Source organism: Ranitomeya variabilis, chromosome 2, assembly GCF_051348905.1.
Source record: "Ranitomeya variabilis isolate aRanVar5 chromosome 2, aRanVar5.hap1, whole genome shotgun sequence".
NCBI lineage: Eukaryota > Metazoa > Chordata > Amphibia > Anura > Dendrobatidae > Ranitomeya > Ranitomeya variabilis.
In genome coordinates, this window is record NC_135233.1 from 83,119,619 (window position 1) to 83,139,576 (window position 19,958).

The window sequence follows — 19,958 nt, forward strand, 5'->3', positions numbered from 1 at the left end:
CTGGCTCAATTTCTTCCCTCTCCACATTTTTGACGGCACAAAAAAATAAACACGAGAACAGCAACAGTTCATTCCCATCAAGAGACCACAGTGGGGACTCCTTTTTGACCTTCAAGTCAAACGGCTAGGGTTTTAGCTATAGAAGTTTGTTTTTATTTCTTTTCCTGCAAGCTAATGGTATTCCCATAGCTAGCGGCTGAAGTGCTGATAGGTTGATTTGGAAGATGACGGCCCCCTCTGTAGAAGAACATTATTGGTTATGAAAATGTTTTGAAATGTAGGATGACGAGGGCAGGTGCAAGCCAAGGTTACGCAACTCTTGTAGAACTGTCCCCCTGGAAGGAATACTTGAAACTGTTTGAGTCTCCCTTTATATTTTGTGATGAAAAAAATTGGGGGTTTAGCAAATTTGGCATCTAAGGGTTTTAGCAGTTATTTCTAGAATTAAAATTGTGTTATACCTATATTGAATAGTAAAATCTTAGAGTCCCAAAAAAATAATTTTTTTAGTCACATATAAGAAAAATTGTCGTCCGTACCAAAGACACCTCCCTGAACATTTTCCCCTTCTCTTGTTTGTTATACAAGTCCCTTACCATTTCTTGTTTGCTATGCTAAATGGTCTGCCCTTCTGCTTTTCTTTCCACTGTGTGTGCAAAGTTAATTTAAACGTTTTATGATAATTCTTCACTTTGCAGTCAAAGCAGAGCTTGCTGCAGGTCGTAAGACGGTGTCAGATCGTTTAAGTCATAAGGCCCAGGGTACATAGTGAAATACCACAGATGTATACAATATTCCGGACTACTGTGAAATATTATTTCAGGTTATAATGTTAAGAAGATGCACTTTTTAGGACATGTCGTGTGTCTTGGCTTGTCCCTAGTATGCTTGGAAGGTGAAATCCTCCAAATCTTAGATTTATCTCATTTTTTTTTTTTTTTTTTTAGATCTTTTTATCTAATACATAATGTGATCATTTCATTCTAAAGAGTAGTTATTCATGACTTTTTTTTTTTTTTCTTAACTTTTCTAAAGAGCGTGATGACATCATAGACAAGGCCACCCACTCTGGTATGATCAACCCTAGCCGACAATGGCAAACCCTCAAACAAAACGCCGGAATGGCCCATTTCGAGTACCAGATCCGAGTAACTTGTGGTGAACATTACTATGGATTTGGCTGCAATAAATTTTGCCGGCCCAGAGATGACTTCTTTGGACATTATATTTGTGACCAAAATGGCAACAAGACCTGTCTGGAAGGCTGGAATGGAGCTGAATGCAACAGAGGCAAGTTATATTTGTTTTGACCAATTCTTTATAAAAGAAAAAAAATTTCAAGTACCAAATTGGTCATGTGTCTAGAAATTGACTTTTGGGGTTGTATTCCATTAATGTCTATGAATACTGTCCTTGCTGGACCATTTGAGTCGTCGTGGTTCTGCTTGGATTTTTATCCATTCTTGGCCAGAGAGTGTATTGATGTATAGGTAATTGATAATTACAATTTATACTACTATACATTTATTGGATAAAATTATTGACCCTTCCTTCCCCCCGCTATTTTTCTTTTTTCCTGTAGCAATATGCAGTCAAGGCTGTAGCTCAAAGCATGGGACTTGCAAGGTTCCTGGAGAATGCAGGTATTATTATTATTTATTATTATTATAGCGCCATTTATTCCATGGCGCTTTACATGTGAGGAGAGGTATACATAATAAAAACAAGTACAATACTACTGTACGGTACTGTATAATACTACCTTTTTGGAATTTAACAAAACTTGTATGAAGTCCCGTCCTAAATTCCTGTACATGTTTCTGACACACATCCGTGTGTAGGAGTTATAATGGGCTTCTTGCCAGTGGACATCTTAGCTCGGTGTCATTACAGGGGTTAACACTTTGTACTGTCCATCCCCCACACCAAGTCTATCAATAGGCAAAAAGTGAGGCATTCTTTAGACTAGGATTAGTAAAATCTCTGGGTCCCTTGGCTCTTGTGAGCCAGTATCTGAGTGCTGAGAGGTTAATGGCTGAGATGGAATCTTGTCAGTAGACACTGTTTGCTGCGGAGCTTTGAAGTTGTCTGTCTTCTGGCTTTGATACAATGGAAAGCAGGTTTTATACATACCCGGACAATTTAATAATTAAAATATTGGGATGGCCTGGAATTACAGATTATCTTTCATCTTTATGGCAATGCTAAGCTCTAGCAAAATCACGGGAAGCGTAAAGATCGACTGTAAATTACAGTTGTGTAGAGTTAGGATTACGTAGACACGTTCACAGTCCATTAATCTGGCATGACTGGGACCGGGTAGATTCTAGATGACTATTATAGGTTCATGATGGTCATAGAAAAATGTTTTAAGATTTATGCTAACCATTGGCAACTAAAAACTTTAGTTGCCAATGGTTTCAATTATAAACCACATATAGTCCCTATTTTAAGGAAAAAACATGACATGTTAACAGAAGTATGAAAAAGAAGGTGACCCATCCTTTCCATATTGAACATGTTCTTCTGCAATTTGAGTTCTAAGGTGGCAGAAATGCCAGTGTAATTTTTCAGGTTATTACACAGTGAACATGTAAAATGAGTGCTCTGGACATTGTATATAGTGACTCCATGAGGCGAGGGCTAATGATTTGTGCACTTGTCACTTAAATAAACATGGCTTGCTGTGCCACTACAAGAACAGGCTTTGTTTCCAGATTTTAGGCCTTTCTCTTTCTACGTCTCGCCTCCCACTCCATGCTCAGACATGCACTGCTGCTCATATAGTATTTGTTTAAGGTGCAACTTTCCCACATGTTATTTGCATACGTACACTTGTCGGAAAGAAGCTTGAACAATATATTCATGTCTTCGGCTGGGATAGGACAGACAAAGCTACAGGCTCCTACTTGACATGGAGAAAAACCAAGGTGGGCGATCTTGCCAAGGAACCAAGGATAGTGTTGAGAGCAAGGGGGATGGGGATCATTTTGGTGTTGGCATCTGCCGAAATTGTCGGTGCTCCTGCCAGACTCTTTTCCCATAGGACCGCCAAATTTTGTGTTTTTCTAGGCATATTAATATGCACCCATTTTACGAATTTTGGTAGTTACAAGAAAAAATAAAATAATTGCATGCTCATTCGAGAGCATAACCACAATCTCGGTGGCATTATGGCAGTAGTTGCTACGTATAGCCCCTGATTGGTAAAAAGGCAGGCAATCCGTGTCGAGTTGCATCAATGCTTACTATTAGGTCAGACGGCCGTGTTTTTGGTCCTAGTGCATGCATGATTTGCGTCCTCAGTCCAATTTTTACGGAATGAGGGGTGGAGAAAATGGAAAACTTCTTCCTTTTTTTTCATTATTTTTCATCTTCACGTCCCTGAAAATCAGATCACACCCTGATCAGCAAAATGTGAACGATTTTCTCGGATGAGAGAAGACGCTTGTGTGACCACCCTAGCCTTTAGAACAGTAAAGTGGAGGGTTAAACAGACTCCCTTTCCCTATTTCTCCCCCTGCCTCTGAATTCTCTAGCTTTCCCATGATACGGATTTGCTCTCGCAGACTAGTATTTGAAGTCTGGGTGACCTCTATCTAATGGTTTATTTTTACAAATTTAAAGACCGCTTTGGGGGAAGTTTTTGGTCTTGGTCATTGAAGGAGTGTTTAGCTTAGGAATCCTTGATGTAATATTGAAGACCCCACTAGCCTTTTGTAACTCAGCACGTCTGTTTCCTATCTTCATTGCTTCATGTGGTTATGATTTCCAAATGGCGGTCTTTCCCCTTTTTAGTTTTAGCGGATATAATTAATTTTTCTAAACATGGATCACAGAAAACGAGAGTGGCTGTTTATACAGCGAGCACATTTGTAAAGACACATAATACAGAAATGTAGCAGGAAAAGTCGGCAGGCAGGAAAGCGGCATTTCCATTGTTCTCTGGGATCTTTTTTTTTTTCTTTTTTTTTTTTCTTTTCCACGCAATTGATTGTCCACCCTGACATTGCCTAGAGATTGATTTGTAGGGAGCACCCACCCTCCCCGTCTCATTTGAATGACCTGAGAATAGAGTATTATTGTGTTCAATGGCACCATGCAGGGTCTCCCAGAACAGTTATTCTTTTGTAAAAAGATTGGCTTACAGACCTTGGCAAAACTACTGGTAGGTTTGTTTACGAGAGAGAACCAAAAACTCCCTCGAGGAATGCAATACATTTTTTGCAAGGGGGAAGGATTCCGTTGCTCTGAAGGCAAATTGTATAAACCTTTTGTCCTTTTTTTTTTTATTTTTTTATTTTATTTTTTTTTCTTCCAACCTAGATGCCAATATGGATGGCAGGGACAGTACTGTGACAAGTGCATTCCTCACCCAGGATGTGTCCATGGCACTTGCATTGAACCATGGCAGTGTCTGTGTGAAACGAATTGGGGTGGTCAGCTCTGTAACAAAGGTATGCTAATCATACAGCAAACGCCACATTCCCCAAGTAAAGCCTTTTTTGCTTTTTATGCAAGTTGTGTGTGTTTTCCGTTCAATTACATTCCGACCTTGAAGAACAGCTGCAGAGCCAGTATACATTAATATACGTCCTTCGAGTGCTTGAATAAATCTTTGTCTGTCGTCAGTATACCTCTATGATGGCGCTCTCTCACGATATTCATCCATGACCCATGCGTGCCATTTTTTTATCGGCAGATTTAAACTCCTGTGGGACGTACCAGCCCTGCCTAAATGGAGGCACGTGCAGCAATACCGGCCCGGATAAGTACGAGTGTTCCTGTACGGAGGGGTATTCGGGACGGAATTGTGAAATCGGTAACTTTAAAAAAATGTTTTTCTAACTTCTGATTCTCTGTAATTTTATTATAATCTTTATTGGGTATTTGTGCACCCTTATAATTATAGACTAAAGGAGGATTCTAAAGCTGTGGGTTTTTTTTTTTTCTCCCCAAAGCAAAAGCGACATTTTTGCTTTTGAGCCATGTTTGACATTGCAGTTTATTATTATGTACCGTAAGTAAATGGGGCTGAGATGCACTACTGTGGACAGGAGCTGAGCTGCCTAAATGAGGGGGAGAAGATGCAGACCTTTCGAACAACCCTTTTAAGCATTTTTTTTTTTTCTTCCCTCCCCATTTCCTCCTAATTCTATGGGAATCTGTGTTCCTCCTGGCTCAGATTCCACTGATCTAAGCTATGGCACATTGATCAGGTCAACATAGCATGAAAGATTATTTCCCTGGTGTTTGAAGTTGTGTTAAACCAAGCACTGTTAATGAGAATAAGATATTTCGGTATTAGTGCTGGTCACTTCTTGCAGAGCAAGGTGGTCTACGAACGAGGCAGAATTTACTTCTTTTACTTTTTTTTTTTTTTTTTTTTCCCTGTGTATGTATATTTTTCTCTATATAAATTTATATTTATAATTTTCTTCTTCCAGCCGAACATGCCTGCCTCTCTGATCCTTGCCACAATGGTGGCAGTTGTTTGGAGACCATTGGGGGATTTGAATGTAACTGCGCTCCAGGGTGGACGGGTCCCACGTGCTCCATCAGTATGTATAGCTTATTTTAATCTAGTAACGATATGAATAATCCAGGTCTTCAATAACTCCAGGACCGTAGTTACATATAATTTATATTATTTATTTTTTTGTTATATTCGTTTCATTCTAGACATAGATGATTGTGCCCCGAATCCTTGTGGACATGGTGGGACTTGCCAAGATTTAGTAGATGGGTTTAAGTGTGTTTGCCCTTCCCAGTGGACTGGAAAAACCTGTCAAATAGGTAATAACTGTTTTACTTAATTATAAATTATTATTTTTAGTGTTTCTAGTCTTTTATGTTTTAGTTTTTGTTGCACTTTGTACCGGAGCCTGTGTTTTGCATAATATATTGCTGGGTAATACACAAAGAAGTTTTCTAAAGAGGTATTCCCATCTTGGTTTGTGATAGGATATGTACTCTTTTAATGATGTCTAGCCCCCCCCCCAACCATAAGAATGAATGGGGCCTTAGTACTGATTTAGTGCAAATCATTTTTTTTTTCCTGTAAAGGATACGTGGTGCTGGAGCCTCCTTAATTCTCAGGACCCTTAGTGGGGCACAGAGGTTCAACCTGCAAAAGTCAATAAGTCATGGCTTATTTGAGTGATCTGCCGTCATTTACTAACATGGGAATGCCACAGGGGTGAGAAGTTATGGAAGGCAGTCCCTTGGCTTGGAAGGGCACTATATAAGGGTTTTTCTTGGAAGTTTCTTTGTCGAAATGACCTGTTTTGTCCAGGATCTCCTTTTCTATTCCATGTGGGTATCTGCCGGAATGTATCCCCCCTTAATTTAGTCTGTAGAGCCACAGATGAAGAATTTCCCTTTCTACACGATCAACCCTCAGGTTCCCCAAATTGTGATGGTGTCTCCATTTTTAGATCTACCTTTTTATGACTCCACTAGAGCAATAGTAGCGCAGATCTATTTATTGGCAGGCTCGCTGCGCAGGAATTCTCCATGTTCTAGTTTAGTGAGCAGCGCTGGCCCTGTACGGCCTGGTTACAGCATTAACCATAAATAAATGAGTATCCTTAAACTAAGTGGTGTACTTTGGGAAAGCATTTAACATGAGCCTACGTTCTCCCCTGCTTGGTCCTGTGGGAAAGTTGCTGTATCTTTTCAGCCGTGTCAACTCCCACAGACCCAGGACTTTACAGCTGGTCTCCAAAATGTGGATGATCTCATGAAGAATGAGTTGTCTACGTTCTCTTTATGAAAGTCTCTAATCTGCCTGACAATAGTGAAGGAAGACCCCCTCCTCCTCCTCCCTCCTGAAATGGTCAATTGCTTCTTACTGTTCATAATGAGCAATTGGGCAAATACCATTAAATTAAAGCAGATTTTTTATTTATTTTTTTTGTCGACAAATTTCACCTTACAGGCAAATGTGCTGATGCTGAACCATTTTATCCGGGGTTCAGGGAGTAATGGCAGAAAGACGGTTCAAAGGTTATTCGTGTATATATTTATGGGAAATTAGGAGAGAGGAACTTGAATAAGCTGGTAGGATTACTAGAGCCTTTACATATATATGCACGAGTCTGGGAAAATAAACTGCCAAAGCTTTTCCCTTCCTAAGATCTATTGTATGGACTAATAGAAACAGTCTTGATGGTTTGTCAGTACTTTACCATAGTACAACCCTGTTCCCGGCTCATGGTTATCCGTATAGGCATTGCTCTAGGAAGCTTCATGAGTATCGGACTTTACTGTAGTTTTTTAAACATTAAGGCCAGGAACGGATGACCGTATTTTTGGTCTGTGTGTGATCTGACAAAACATTGGATTGCACTCGGACCCATGTTATTCTATGGGGCCAATTTTTTTTTTTTTCCCTTTCCTTGGACCATCTCATAAAAATTCACAACATGTCTGAGTTTGATTTGATTATCTGATCGCACTCGGCCATGCAAGTCAATGAGTGCATGCAAATCAGCCTGCACTCGGATTACATTTTCATGAATTGACACAATAGAGAAGATGGAGAAATGTTGTTCTCCTTCTCTTTAGTGTGCTCCATTTCTCTTATCCAAGAGCATCTGATTACACAATGCTGACAATCTGATAAGAGCTTGATCAATTACATAATCGTCCCCATCCTCTCTCATGAGAGAACCTATGGCTGTCTGACCTCTAGCCTAAAGGTACCGTCACACTAAGCGACGCTGCAGCGATACAGACAACGATGCCGATCGCTGCAGCGTCGCTGTTTGGTCGCTGGAGAGCGGTCACACAGACCGCTCTCCAGCGACCAACGATGCCGAGGTCCCCGGGTAACCAGGGTAAACATCGGGTTACTAAGCGCAGGGCCGCGCTTAGTAACGCGATGTTTACCCTGGTTACCAGTGTAAAATGTAAAAAAAACAAACAGTACATACTCACCTTCGTGTCCCCCGGCGTCCGCTTCCTGCACTGACTGAGCGCCGGCCCTAACAGCAGAGCGGTGACGTCACCGCTGTGCTGTGCTTTCACTTTATGGCCGGTGCTCAGTCAGTGCAGGAAGCGGACGCCGGGGGACGCGAAGGTGAGTATGTACTGTTTGTTTTTTTTACATTTTACACCGGTAACCAGGGTAAACATCGGGTTACTAAGCGCGGCCCTGCACTTAGTAACCCGATATTTACCCTGGTTACCATTGTAAAACATCGCTGGTATCGTTGCTTTTGCTGTCAAACACAACGATACACGGCGATCTGAAGACCAAATAAATAAAGTTCTGAACTTTAATCAACGACCAGCGACATCACAGCAGGATCCTGATCGCTGCTGCGTGTCAAACACAACGATATCGCTATCCAGGACGCTGCAACGTCACGGATCGCTAGCGATATCGTTTAGTGTGACGGTACCTTAAGAAATGCAGCAAGCACAATACCACAAACCTGATTATTGAGCGTAGTGGTATAAGTGTCTAGGTAAAGCATGCTGGGCCATGAAGTGCCAACGGTTTCAGCTGACCTATACCAATGCCTTTTTTATTTTAAGATGCCAACGAGTGTGAAGTTAAACCATGTGTGAATGCAAATTCCTGCAAAAACCTCATCGGTAGTTACTACTGCGACTGCATCCCTGGCTGGACGGGTCAGAACTGCGACATCAGTAAGTACACCATTCACATGTCCCCCTCTTCCTGCCTCTACCTATTTTTGAACCCTAGATGAAAATATATGGCCAATATATAATTTAAGGAAAAAGGGAGTTGTCCGCCTGGAAAGAAAATATACAATTTTATCAAAACGTATTAGTCTGTAGTATGGGCATATTCTGATAACATGGCTAAAACAATGATGTGAAGTTGAGAAAGCTTGTGAAAGAATTGCTTCAAGGTCCCACCCTTAAGAATAACCTTATCTAAAGGAAAGGATGCAGGAAACGTCGCTATCTCGCTTCTGTACTCCAGATTTGCATTCTGTCGCCGGCAGTCGGTGTGTGCAGAGTCATGGGTACAAGCACAATGTGTAATATTTCTTTCCCCTTTTATTTTTTTTCCCTCTTTAGATATTAATGATTGTATTGACCAGTGTCAAAATGGAGGATCGTGCAGGGTACGTCTCTTTACACTATTGATTGCATTATGACAAACCTTGCTATACAGGATTTTTTTTTTTTTTTTTAAGGCTGTGTTCACATTTGCATTATTTATTGCCATTGTTTGGCTCCGTTAAAGAAGCGGAAAAACAAAAATAAGTTAACTGTTAGGTGATTGACACTAGTGGAGCCCGATTGACCCAGTTTTCTATAACGATAATTGTCAGGTTTGTCATGTAGTCCATTATTTACCTCTCATAATAGTACAGCAGGCTACACTTTTTTTTACTGCATCTGTAGTAGCAGCCCTTAACAAAACCTCCAATGCATGTGTAAAGGGAACTTGTCGTATAAAAATGGCATCTGCTCTGCAGGCAGAATAAGCTGATCAGACTGATGGACATTGTTGTGGGAAAAGGTTAAGTAAAACGTGCATTTTATTCATTGAAATCCCTGGTGTTTGAATACATGAGTCCAGTGTGAGGTCCTGCTAGTGATTGTGCACACAGAGATGGCTGTCAGTCGTCCGGGGAAGACTGTCAATCACTAGTAGGACCGCCCACTGGACTCCTGCAGACAAACACCAGTGATATCCATGAATAAAGTACAATAAAAGTTGTCTTTTCAATAAAAAACTCTATGTATCATTCTGTTCAGCTTCTCCTTCTCTTTACTATTCTGTCCACATATCGAACTGCATGTATATCGTGACCTGTTCCCTTTACTGACTAATGAGTTAATAATTGTGATGCACAAAAGTGCTCGCTATTCGGGTGCTCGGGGACGCACGGAGTATCGCGGGTTCTCGACAGACATGCTCGAGGCCCTACATTTTTTGCGGATGTTAGTCCAACAACATGCAGGGATTGCCCATCTATGGCAGGCAATCCCCGCATGTTTGTTTGGTTGTTTGTTGTTTTTTTTTACTGACTTGTCACTCGAGCACCCGTGATACTCCGTGCGTACCAGAGCACACGATCCAAACCCTAGTAGAGCGCACTTTCACTCCTCACTAGTTAGAAGTTGTACTTCTTTGTAAGGCCGCCTCTGCTGTACATTATAACGTTTCCGCACTTTGGTCCGTGATGATTTATGTATATATTTGTTGTTCTGTGGCCATTATTCTTCGCATACACACAATCAATTTTGTGCTTTGCAAATCGAACAAATACTCATCGACGTAAAAAAAAAAGTGTGCACGTATGACGAGCGTAATGGCCCATTGTGCATATATGCCCGTGTTTGTTTTTATGGTGGGATGCTGAAGGAAAAATACCCTAATACACTACGTTCATTTGAGGATAATTTTTTTTGGGGGGGGGATTTTCCTTTCTAACAAGTTATTGTTGGATCTGAGTAAACAGCCTTCCTTTTGTGTTAATTGCAGGACTTGGTTAATGGATTTCGCTGTATCTGTCCGCCCGGCTATGCAGGGGAGCGCTGTGAGAAAGACATCAATGAATGTGCCAGCAACCCTTGCCTGAATGGGGGTCACTGCCAGGATGAAATCAATGGATTTCAATGTCTGTGTCCTGCTGGTTTCTCTGGAAACCTCTGTCAGGTGAGCGCTGGTGAAATGCAAACCTTAAGGAATGGTCGTAGGCCAATTATTTTTTTTTTTTTCCCTCCTCCTAATGATTTGTACACTAAATACCTTCTGTTCAGCCAGGCTTGCTATATAGTCATACTCCTTACAGCTGTCTGCCAATAAAGTCGGGGGTGGAATGAGTAAGAGAAATCGGATCCATTCAGTTAAACAGATCGCAAATGTTTTGCGTGTTAGAAGTTTTGTTGCTCGCTCGCTGCTGGCCTTTGGTGACTGTTTTATATCCTGAATCTGTCGGCTCAGATCTAGGGAAAGCAAGGCTGTACATTCTGCTTTACGTAAAATTAATGGAGGCAGAGAGATGGAAAGGTCAGATTCCAGAGCGTCTGCTCCCTTTAGCATTGAATGGGGTAATAATAAAACCTTAGTTTTTTTGCTTCCCATTTACAGTTGGACATAGATTACTGCGAGCCCAACCCTTGCCAGAATGGAGCCAAGTGCTTTAATCTGGCCACAGATTACTTCTGTAACTGCTCCGAGGACTACGAGGGAAAGAACTGCTCCCAGCTAAAAGACCACTGTCGCACTACTCCCTGTGAAGGTATGCGTGCCGCCCGTCATTGTGCCGGCCATCATTGCCATATCATGGGCTCCCACCAACAGCTCCATCACTTATGTGTGCAACAACCGTGTAAATGGTCATGACCCTCACAGCAAGAGGATGAAATCCAGCTGTGTCTAGGGGGTTAAAGCCATAGTCTCGCTCCATGGGTCAATTAAGTGCTTTGACCCATTTTATTATGGAATTCTAAATTGGTGTTTTTAAAATTAAATTTTTTTAAAAAAAAAGGAAAGTTCTACAAGACAAAGTCCCACTTTAATACTTAGCCTCTGGACTTTAGAGGTAATATCTGCATCAGATTCATCATACTGGGATTAAATCCTATGAAAATTGGGCAAAAAACGCATCCATGGTGGAATCTGAGACGTCCAGTTAGAAATGCTGCATTTCCTTACTTGTTGGCGATAAATATAATGCTGCTTTTAGTAATTTCCACCCAAAATGCTTAAAAAAAAAAAAAAATCCATGGTTTGTTCTCCGATCTTGCAGTGATTGACAGCTGCACGGTTGCGGTGGCTTCCAACAGCACCCCGGAAGGAGTAAGGTATATTTCTTCGAATGTGTGTGGACCACATGGGAAATGCAAAAGCCAGGCTGGTGGCAAATTCACCTGCGAATGCAACAAGGGCTTCACCGGCACATATTGTCATGAAAGTAAGTGCACCCTTGTGTATATAAATATTTATTGAGATGTCATTGCCATGAATAATATGAGATATTACAATATATGTTTTTCATTGCAGATATCAATGACTGTGAAAGCAACCCATGTAAAAACAGTGGGACCTGCATTGATGGGGTGAACTCCTACCAGTGCATATGTAGCGAAGGATGGGAAGGAACGTACTGTGAAATAAGTGAGTGGCAGGAAGAATTCGTGATCTGATCTGCCAAGGAAAATCTTATTGTCCTGGAGCAAGCAGTGATGCTGTAAATGGCTATGTTGAGGGTTAAACATTAGTGTTGGAGATGTAGGTCCGTCTTTAGCGATTGTTGAGGGATTGTCGGTTTTTCATTTCTATCGAAATCATTAATTATATTCCAGGGTTTGTGGTGACAGTCTGCAGTTAATCTATATGACTGCAGACTACTAAAGCCTTAGAGCGGGCGCACCGTACGCGGTCAGGATTCTCCCGTATTGCCAGTGAGAGCGTGACCACAAGTAGATGATTTCCATACATGAGGTCACTTGCCGACTAGATGTTCCTTGGCCTCGCTCAATGCAAGTGAATTGTGCGAGGCCGAGCACGTCCAGTGGGAACATGGCTGGAAGTCTGCAAATCACATACTCTGTCTGGCCCGCTCTCATTTGCAGTGCCAGAGAATCCTGACAGCATGCGGTGTAAGGATATAAGGATTGGAAAGTGTGCAGTAGTGATGAGCGAACGTGCTTGGATAAGGTGCTAACCGAGTCTTCAGCGTGCTCCAAAAAATATGTTCGAGTCCCCGCGGCTGCATGTCTCAGGGCTGTTTGACACCCGCAACACATGTGGAGATTGCCTAACAAGCAAGCAATCCCTCCATGTGTTGCGGCTCTCGCCCAGCCGTGTCAGGTGGGGACTCTGACATTTTTCGAGCACGCTGAAGGCTCGGTTAGCACTTGAGCATGCTCTGATAACCCCTTAGCCGAGCACATTCACTCATCACTAGGCTGCAGACTCGCCACAAAATCAGACAACCCCTTTTAATGTCTCTTTTTACAGATTGGTGAGGTTTGATTCTCTGATCCAGATTACTGCGGCACCTGACGATCCTTACGTCCTATACATTTGTTTTTAACCATGTGCTATATCTGTTGCTCTTGTTTATAGACATAAATAACTGCAGTAAAAATTCTTGCCACAATGGAGGTACTTGTCGAGACTTGGTTAATGATTTCTACTGTGAATGTAAGAATGGGTGGAAAGGAAAGACGTGCCACTCCCGTAAGTGTGTTTCTAATTGAGGATAAATGTTGATCTCTTTGAGTGCTGAATCTATAACCATGTTTTTTTGTTTTGTTTTGTTTTTTTCCCCCTCTACTACAGAAGACAGCCAGTGTGACGAGTCCACCTGCAACAATGGTGGGACGTGCTACGACGAGGGCGATACATTTAAATGCATATGTTCTCCTGGATGGGAGGGAACCACTTGTAATATTGGTAAGTTCACCAGAGGGATGAATCCTGTAGTAGAACTGTAACACTTCTTAGACAGGGACAGTATTTATCAAAACAGTCAATTGGTTCCCCAAAATTAACATTTAGGGAAGCCCAATGTAGGTTCTGCCCTGGTAATCGCTAAAGTGCTGTAGGTGCATCCAAAGAAGTACTGGAAAAACCACTGCCAGTAGCATAACTGTTTGTCCTATAAGATCTGTTAAGAGTGTTTTTTTTTTCCGTAATTTTCTTCGATAAATAAAAAAAAAATAAAAAAAAAATTTGCTCAAAATGATCATTCGGTACCTGCTGAATTCCGTCGCTCCTGCGTTGCCATTACAAGACTCCCCACTGGTCTCTGTTCACCTTTCTGCGATGGTCACACGCCATCTATCCACACGACCTCTGCAGCCAATCACTGGCCTAAACGGGGTCTTGTTTAGTCCACCTTGGCATCATTATTGGGGTCTGTGATTGGCGTCCGCAGTACCCATGTCTCAAATGTAGAGAAGTAAATGGAGAGATCGTGGGAGTGTTGGCTCTGGAGTAACCGAAGAATCGTCATGTAAGTAATGGTAGTTTTCTTTTTTTTTTATGCCTTTTGGCCAAATGTTGGTTGATCCCGCCAATCCCATTTAATAACTGGAAGGAAACTGGGAGTACTGGCCACTAAACTATTAGTAAATCACAGATCCTCACACTACGACTTGTGATCTTCTAGGTTTAGGTTTTGTAGGACCTCAGCAGATGGAGGGCATTTGTTGCTTGCAATGTGCAGGGAATAACTCGCAGGGAACATCTTGTTTGCTCTTAAGACCTCCGCTGCATGATCGGCTTCATGCTTACATTGCACTGTTCTCCTCATAGCAAGAAACAGCAGCTGTTTGCCAAATCCTTGCTTCAACGGTGGAACTTGCGTGGTCCGCGGGGACTCTTTCACTTGTGTTTGCAAAGAAGGCTGGGAAGGTCCGACATGCTCTCAAAGTAAGTTTAAGTGCTAGTGCTGCCCTGCATGGGGGGAGGGAGTATCCACGTGGAGACCTTTTAGCTCATCCCGTCACCCCTGTGTACCCTAAATTGAAACCAGAAGAGCGAAGCATCACCTGGGCTTGAGAAAGTTGTGCTTGAGATAACCAGAGACAGATGTTGCCCAGTGTTTTCCTACATGACTTTTCTGCTTCCCCTCGCTCGCTTTTATCCTGTGCCTTTTCGCCTATAAGGGTCTCTTCCTGTGTTTGCATGATTTTATTATAATGCATAAAATTACCCCATGATTGATTTTGTTTAGAGTGGTTCCCGACCTGTGTTTAATTTTCTATTTTTTTTTTGGTTTTGTTTTTAGATACTAATGACTGCAGCCCACATCCATGGTAAGCACAACTGCAAACAAATATGTATTACTGCAAAACATGGAAAATCCACCCCTGTAGGGAAATGCCAAATATGCACCGTCTCAAGGACTCCTCCCTTTTTTTTTTTTTTTTTAAGAGAAATTTTTAAAATGTGCTGACCACCCAGAGTATTGAGGTGGGGAGATGCCTGCTGCCCGCCTCCCTCCCTGCTGCCCTTTTGAACTATGACACCTATGAGGGCAAGCAACATATTTTGCAAAAGGGATTGCATGTCCTAAATGGCATCCTTGCCCCCTCTGTACAGGGATCCTTACTACTACATGTACTACTACATGGGAAATATATCAAAAAGGCCGATTGTTACCAGAACTGCGCTTTCCCGTCTGGTCGCCTGCATCTTTACTAGGAAGTATATGATAATGATTGTGTAAAGGGAACAAGCTCGTGTCGTAAAGAGAATTTTTATGAACCTGTAAAAGTCTTTTCAATTACACAAAAGACTGAAGTGTTTCTCTATATTCATCTGAAACTCGGGAATTTCTATAAATTCTCCTCTGCCGTGATGCAAATAAACGTTGATGCTTTATTGTTGCGGAGAATTAACGTCTATGTTGTGTTCTTTCAGCTACAACAGTGGGACTTGTGTGGACGGAGACAACTGGTACCGGTGTGAATGTGCGCCTGGATTTGCTGGTCCTGACTGTAGAATTAGTAAGTATTGGGGGGGGGTTTTCTGGGTGACCGTATCTGGGGAAACAATCAGCATTTCTGTTATGTAATGGGCACATTTAAAACTGGGAATTGTTACTGGGGCATACGACTCCTCTGGCCTCCAACCCCATTGATATCCTTTATTTCTAAGTGCAAACTTTACTTATCCTTTAAAGTATGACATTTAGGACTTGTCCCAGGGGTACATAGTATCAGATTGGTGAAGATTCGACACCCCGCACTGGCGGCTGGATGTAAGCGGTAGCGGAGCTGAACAGCACCGCTCCATCAACTATTCACTGGCCACTGCCGAGAATCAAAGCTTGTAGTATATGCAGAGAAAAAGGGAGCGTTCCCTGTGTGAGACCACGGGGTGATTGGTGGGATGTGGATCACTCACCTGGATTAATTGTGCGCGGGACAACTCCAATATTCACCAAATAATGAAGGGCCGCTGTGCGCGCACCCTACAGCGCAAAGACGCCACCGCCTTTTCCTCTCCACTTTTTTCAGAATTAGAACTCTGCCTATACTCAAATGGAAAGGAACGGATCTGTATTACTTGTCACCAGCCACTAAACTGTTACTGGAGCGGTGCTGGTCAGCTCCAATATTCTTGACATTCAGCTATAGCAGAGCACAGCTGATCGGTGGGGTGTCTGGTATTGTGCACCGCTGACTTGACATTGAAGAGCCATCCTGAAGAGAAGTCCTCAATATCATAGCAGTGAAATGCCTCTATAAGGGGGTTTGACCTAGTAAATCCTCTGCCGCTGTGGCACTTTTTGCCATCCTCCCATTGGACACATGAATAAACCTGTATCGCGTGACTGCTGCAGCCAATCATTGGCTGCAGCAGTGGATGGCACTTGACTACTGCGCTTAAGTAAACGGACCAGGGTGGTGGGCATTTATCTGGTAAAACACTTAATAGTTTAAGCCATTTACTACCTTTTTTTTTTTTTTTTTTGCTGAACCCAGAAGTTCTACAAGATTATACTGTACATGACCCTACATACAACAAGACTCATTGTGGCCCCCAAAAACACGAAAACTGGCCACCACTGATCTGGTTAACTTCATTTAGACTTGTATATCAGAATATGCCCTGCACTGCCCTCCTAATCCGGTACTGGTCAGCCTGTAATAAGTTTTATGTCCTTCAACGCGTTTCACATTTCCTTTTTATTTTGTTTGGAAAAGGAAGCGTTAAGTTGCGATTTAGCTCCCCGTACTTCTGCCTTGGGATGGCGCAGAATGAAATTTCCATCCATCCTGGCGTTCTCCAGCCTTGATTTTTTTTTTTTTTTTTAAATGGCATTCTGTCCCAAATGTTATCCCAGTAGATTTCACACCAGATTCCTCTTGGAAAGCCATAGCCGTGCTAATACAGCTGGGAACCTTTCACACACCCATTTATGAATAGGCTTGCTCAGATTTGGGTGGCAGCCAAGCGGGGTCTAGTTGGCGTATGGATAACGACATCCCTCCCTCGCTGCCTGCTCGTTAGAAGCTCCGGCCAGCGTGCTGAGTGCAGGTCTTTGCAGGCAGGGAAGATCTTTTGTGTTTATGCATCAGAGGAAGAGATTGGACTTCTAAGGGAAAGATGATGATGATGGGGAGGAGGTAGACGGCTCGTCCAACGTCTTTGTAACTCAACCGGCTCCACATTTTATTACAGTGGAAAATAATAAGTCAACCTTTTGGCTTAGGAAAAATTACTGTGTTTTCTGTCTGAAAAGCTGCCCATAATAATGTGTGGACTTAATTTCTGGTGAACTTTATATTTCAGTATCGGCCATGTTTTGTCAAGTTATCACCTATTCCCTTGTTGATCGGTGGGGGTCTAACCACTGGAATCCTCACCGATCACCAGGGCAGGCACTTTATCTGCCTTACAATGGAGCCGCCATCGCTCTAATCATTGTCTATATGACTGCCGAGCGCAGCGTTTGGCTTTTTTAAGCAACACCAAAAGAGAATAACTGTAGTGGTGTTCTGGCAGGGGCACTGCTGCTCCATCCTAACAAGAATCAATGTGTCCCCTTCTTACCACCTGAGTAGTAATCATTCATCACCTCTCCCGTGGTTAGATGACTTCTTTTCACCGAACCATTCCTTAACTAATTCTATTACTTAGGATTCGTGTGAGTGTGTAAAAGGTCTTCACTAGTGATGAGCGACTGTACTCGTTGCTCGGGTGGTCTCTAAGAATTTGTAAGTGCTCGGAGATTTTATTTTCGTTGCCTCAGCTGCATGATTTACAGCTGATAGACAGCCTGATTACATGTGGGGATTCCCTAGCAACCAGGCAACCCCCACATGTACTCAGCCTGGCTAGTAGCTGTAAATCATTCAGCTGCTTCAACAAAAACTAAATCTCCGAGCAGTTACAAGTACTCGGAGACCACCCGAGCATGCTCAGGAAAATCCGAGCAATGAGTACACTTGCTCATCACTAGTCTTTACCAGAAACAGCACCACCCTTGTCTATAGGCCATGTGTGGTACTGCAGTCTATTCCTATTTAAGTGAATTAGACTCATCCTACCAGTTGAGCTGTTTTCTGGGAAAATATTCAAATCTTGTTTTCTGATCACAGCAAACTTTTTGTTCTTTCCATTGCTGGAAAACCCTAGAACAGCTCTTGGAGATCCCAAGGTGCTAACATGTGCCTCCTTATGCAGTGGTCCGTTGCATAGTTTTATCTGCTACCTTCTTATTTTCCTCTTGATCTGTAATGTTTAGTTACATCTAACTATAAAAAAATAGTGAGTTCTTACATGGAGGCTGCAGTAATGGGCAGCTCGCGGCCATCATCATTTACTCTCTACTATAATCACTTAACCTTTGTAGTTCCTGGAAGTTTTGGACAGAACATTTACCTTTGCCCTTAAACTCTTAACTACATCTTGAATTTCATCATGGTTTTTTTCTTCCTTTTGCAGCCAGCGCTCTTAGTGTTTGCATACGTTCTGCTTTTATTGCTGTTACAAAGGTTGCGTGATGTAATTAGCAGTAAAACAGCCAAGTAACTCGGGGAGGACATATTAATTATGTTGCACAATGAGCTTCAGTGAGTTGGTTTCAAATTTTTTTTTTTTTTTTTTTTTTTAAATTTTCTTTCTAGATATCAATGAGTGTCAGTCGTCTCCTTGCGCCTTTGGAGCTACATGCATAGACGAGATCAACAGCTATCGTTGTATCTGTCCACCCGGCCGCAGCGGCCCAAAGTGTCAAGAAGGTACAAGCCATGTCCTGATCTCTTATATATTATGCTAAGAAGGTATCGAGAGGACTGTTCACATAAAGCTTCTGGAATCTGCCGAATGCTGGCGTCCAATCAATATATTCATTAGTGTTGTGGGTGGTAGAAATCTGTACACGTTTGCATCTGTTCTGTTCATGATATCCCTTTTAAATTGCCTACAATGGAAGCTATAGCTGTCGCCTAGGGTGCAGTCACACGGCCGTATAACATGGCCGACTATCGCATTGCAGTGCTCGGACTGTGACAGTGTGTTTCTATGCAGCTGTGGGGCGAGCCGCCGGCCAGTCCGAGCACTGCGATGTGATCGTCGTCCGTGTTATATGGCCATCTGAATGCACCTTTTAATGGAGAGGACGGTTGAGGACCAATTATTCTAAGACCAGACCTTCTTATTTCTGCAGTTACAGGCCGGCCTTGTATAATTGACGAACATGTTATGCCTGATGGTGCCAAGTGGAATGAAGAGTGTAACACGTGCCAATGTCTGAGCGGAAGGGTTTCCTGCTCGAAGGTAAGAGGAGCGGTGACCGGCTGCTTACACTTCCCAGGGGCACCAGAGAGCTGTTCACACAGACTAATATCACAGCGAGTTCCGCATTGATAATGACAAAAAAGTCTTTGAACAAATCATGAACGTCTTGTCTTCGCCATGTAACGATGCACCCACAGTCATCGGGCCGCACAGTTCATGCTGTACACACGGCCGGCTTTTTTGAAGATATGCTGTGCTTCATTCTCATGCACTTCATTCTTTATCCTTGGAGATGATGCGTTACGTCTGAGCTCAGATGTTTCCTCGCTTGACAGAACATAAACCTACGAGCTTATGCAAGGCCTAGGCTGCGTGTGTACGAGATATTATACATCACACACTTATTATAATAGCTAAAGCGTAGTATATGTGTGTGTGTGTGTGTGTGTAATATATATATATATATATATATATATATATATATATATATATATATTTATAATTTTTTTTTTTTCTCCACTTTATAGACATTATATGTGTGTGACGGATCATGCTGCTATATAATATGGCATATATGATGTCATATCAGCAATAGATTGTCCTGTTCATTACATTTTGTGGATTGTTGGACCGTCCATAAACAGAAGAGCATTTAAGGGAATCTGTAGGAAGTTCGGCCCGTACCCCACAAGCACCTAACCCGGTTATATATGCGCATGTAGCACAGTGAGAAATTAACTCATTGGTTCCTTTTATCATT

At 42.3% G+C, this 19,958-nt stretch overlaps 1 protein-coding gene across 1 annotated transcript in view; it reads left to right on the forward strand.

Moving 5' to 3' along the window:
• Positions 1–19,958, forward strand: part of JAG1 (jagged canonical Notch ligand 1) — a 43,859-nt gene that overhangs the window by 18,838 nt on the left and 5,063 nt on the right. The window contains exons 4-22 of the mRNA XM_077282599.1: positions 1,036–1,290; positions 1,583–1,643; positions 4,327–4,457; positions 4,703–4,822; positions 5,448–5,561; positions 5,683–5,796; positions 8,545–8,658; positions 9,058–9,104; positions 10,475–10,648; positions 11,084–11,234; positions 11,745–11,909; positions 11,999–12,112; positions 13,067–13,180; positions 13,283–13,396; positions 14,261–14,377; positions 14,736–14,763; positions 15,371–15,456; positions 18,586–18,699; positions 19,128–19,237. Of these exons, the coding sequence (XP_077138714.1) occupies positions 1,036–1,290; positions 1,583–1,643; positions 4,327–4,457; positions 4,703–4,822; positions 5,448–5,561; positions 5,683–5,796; positions 8,545–8,658; positions 9,058–9,104; positions 10,475–10,648; positions 11,084–11,234; positions 11,745–11,909; positions 11,999–12,112; positions 13,067–13,180; positions 13,283–13,396; positions 14,261–14,377; positions 14,736–14,763; positions 15,371–15,456; positions 18,586–18,699; positions 19,128–19,237 (2,243 nt within the window). The remainder of the gene's footprint in view (positions 1–1,035; positions 1,291–1,582; positions 1,644–4,326; positions 4,458–4,702; positions 4,823–5,447; positions 5,562–5,682; positions 5,797–8,544; positions 8,659–9,057; positions 9,105–10,474; positions 10,649–11,083; positions 11,235–11,744; positions 11,910–11,998; positions 12,113–13,066; positions 13,181–13,282; positions 13,397–14,260; positions 14,378–14,735; positions 14,764–15,370; positions 15,457–18,585; positions 18,700–19,127; positions 19,238–19,958) is intronic.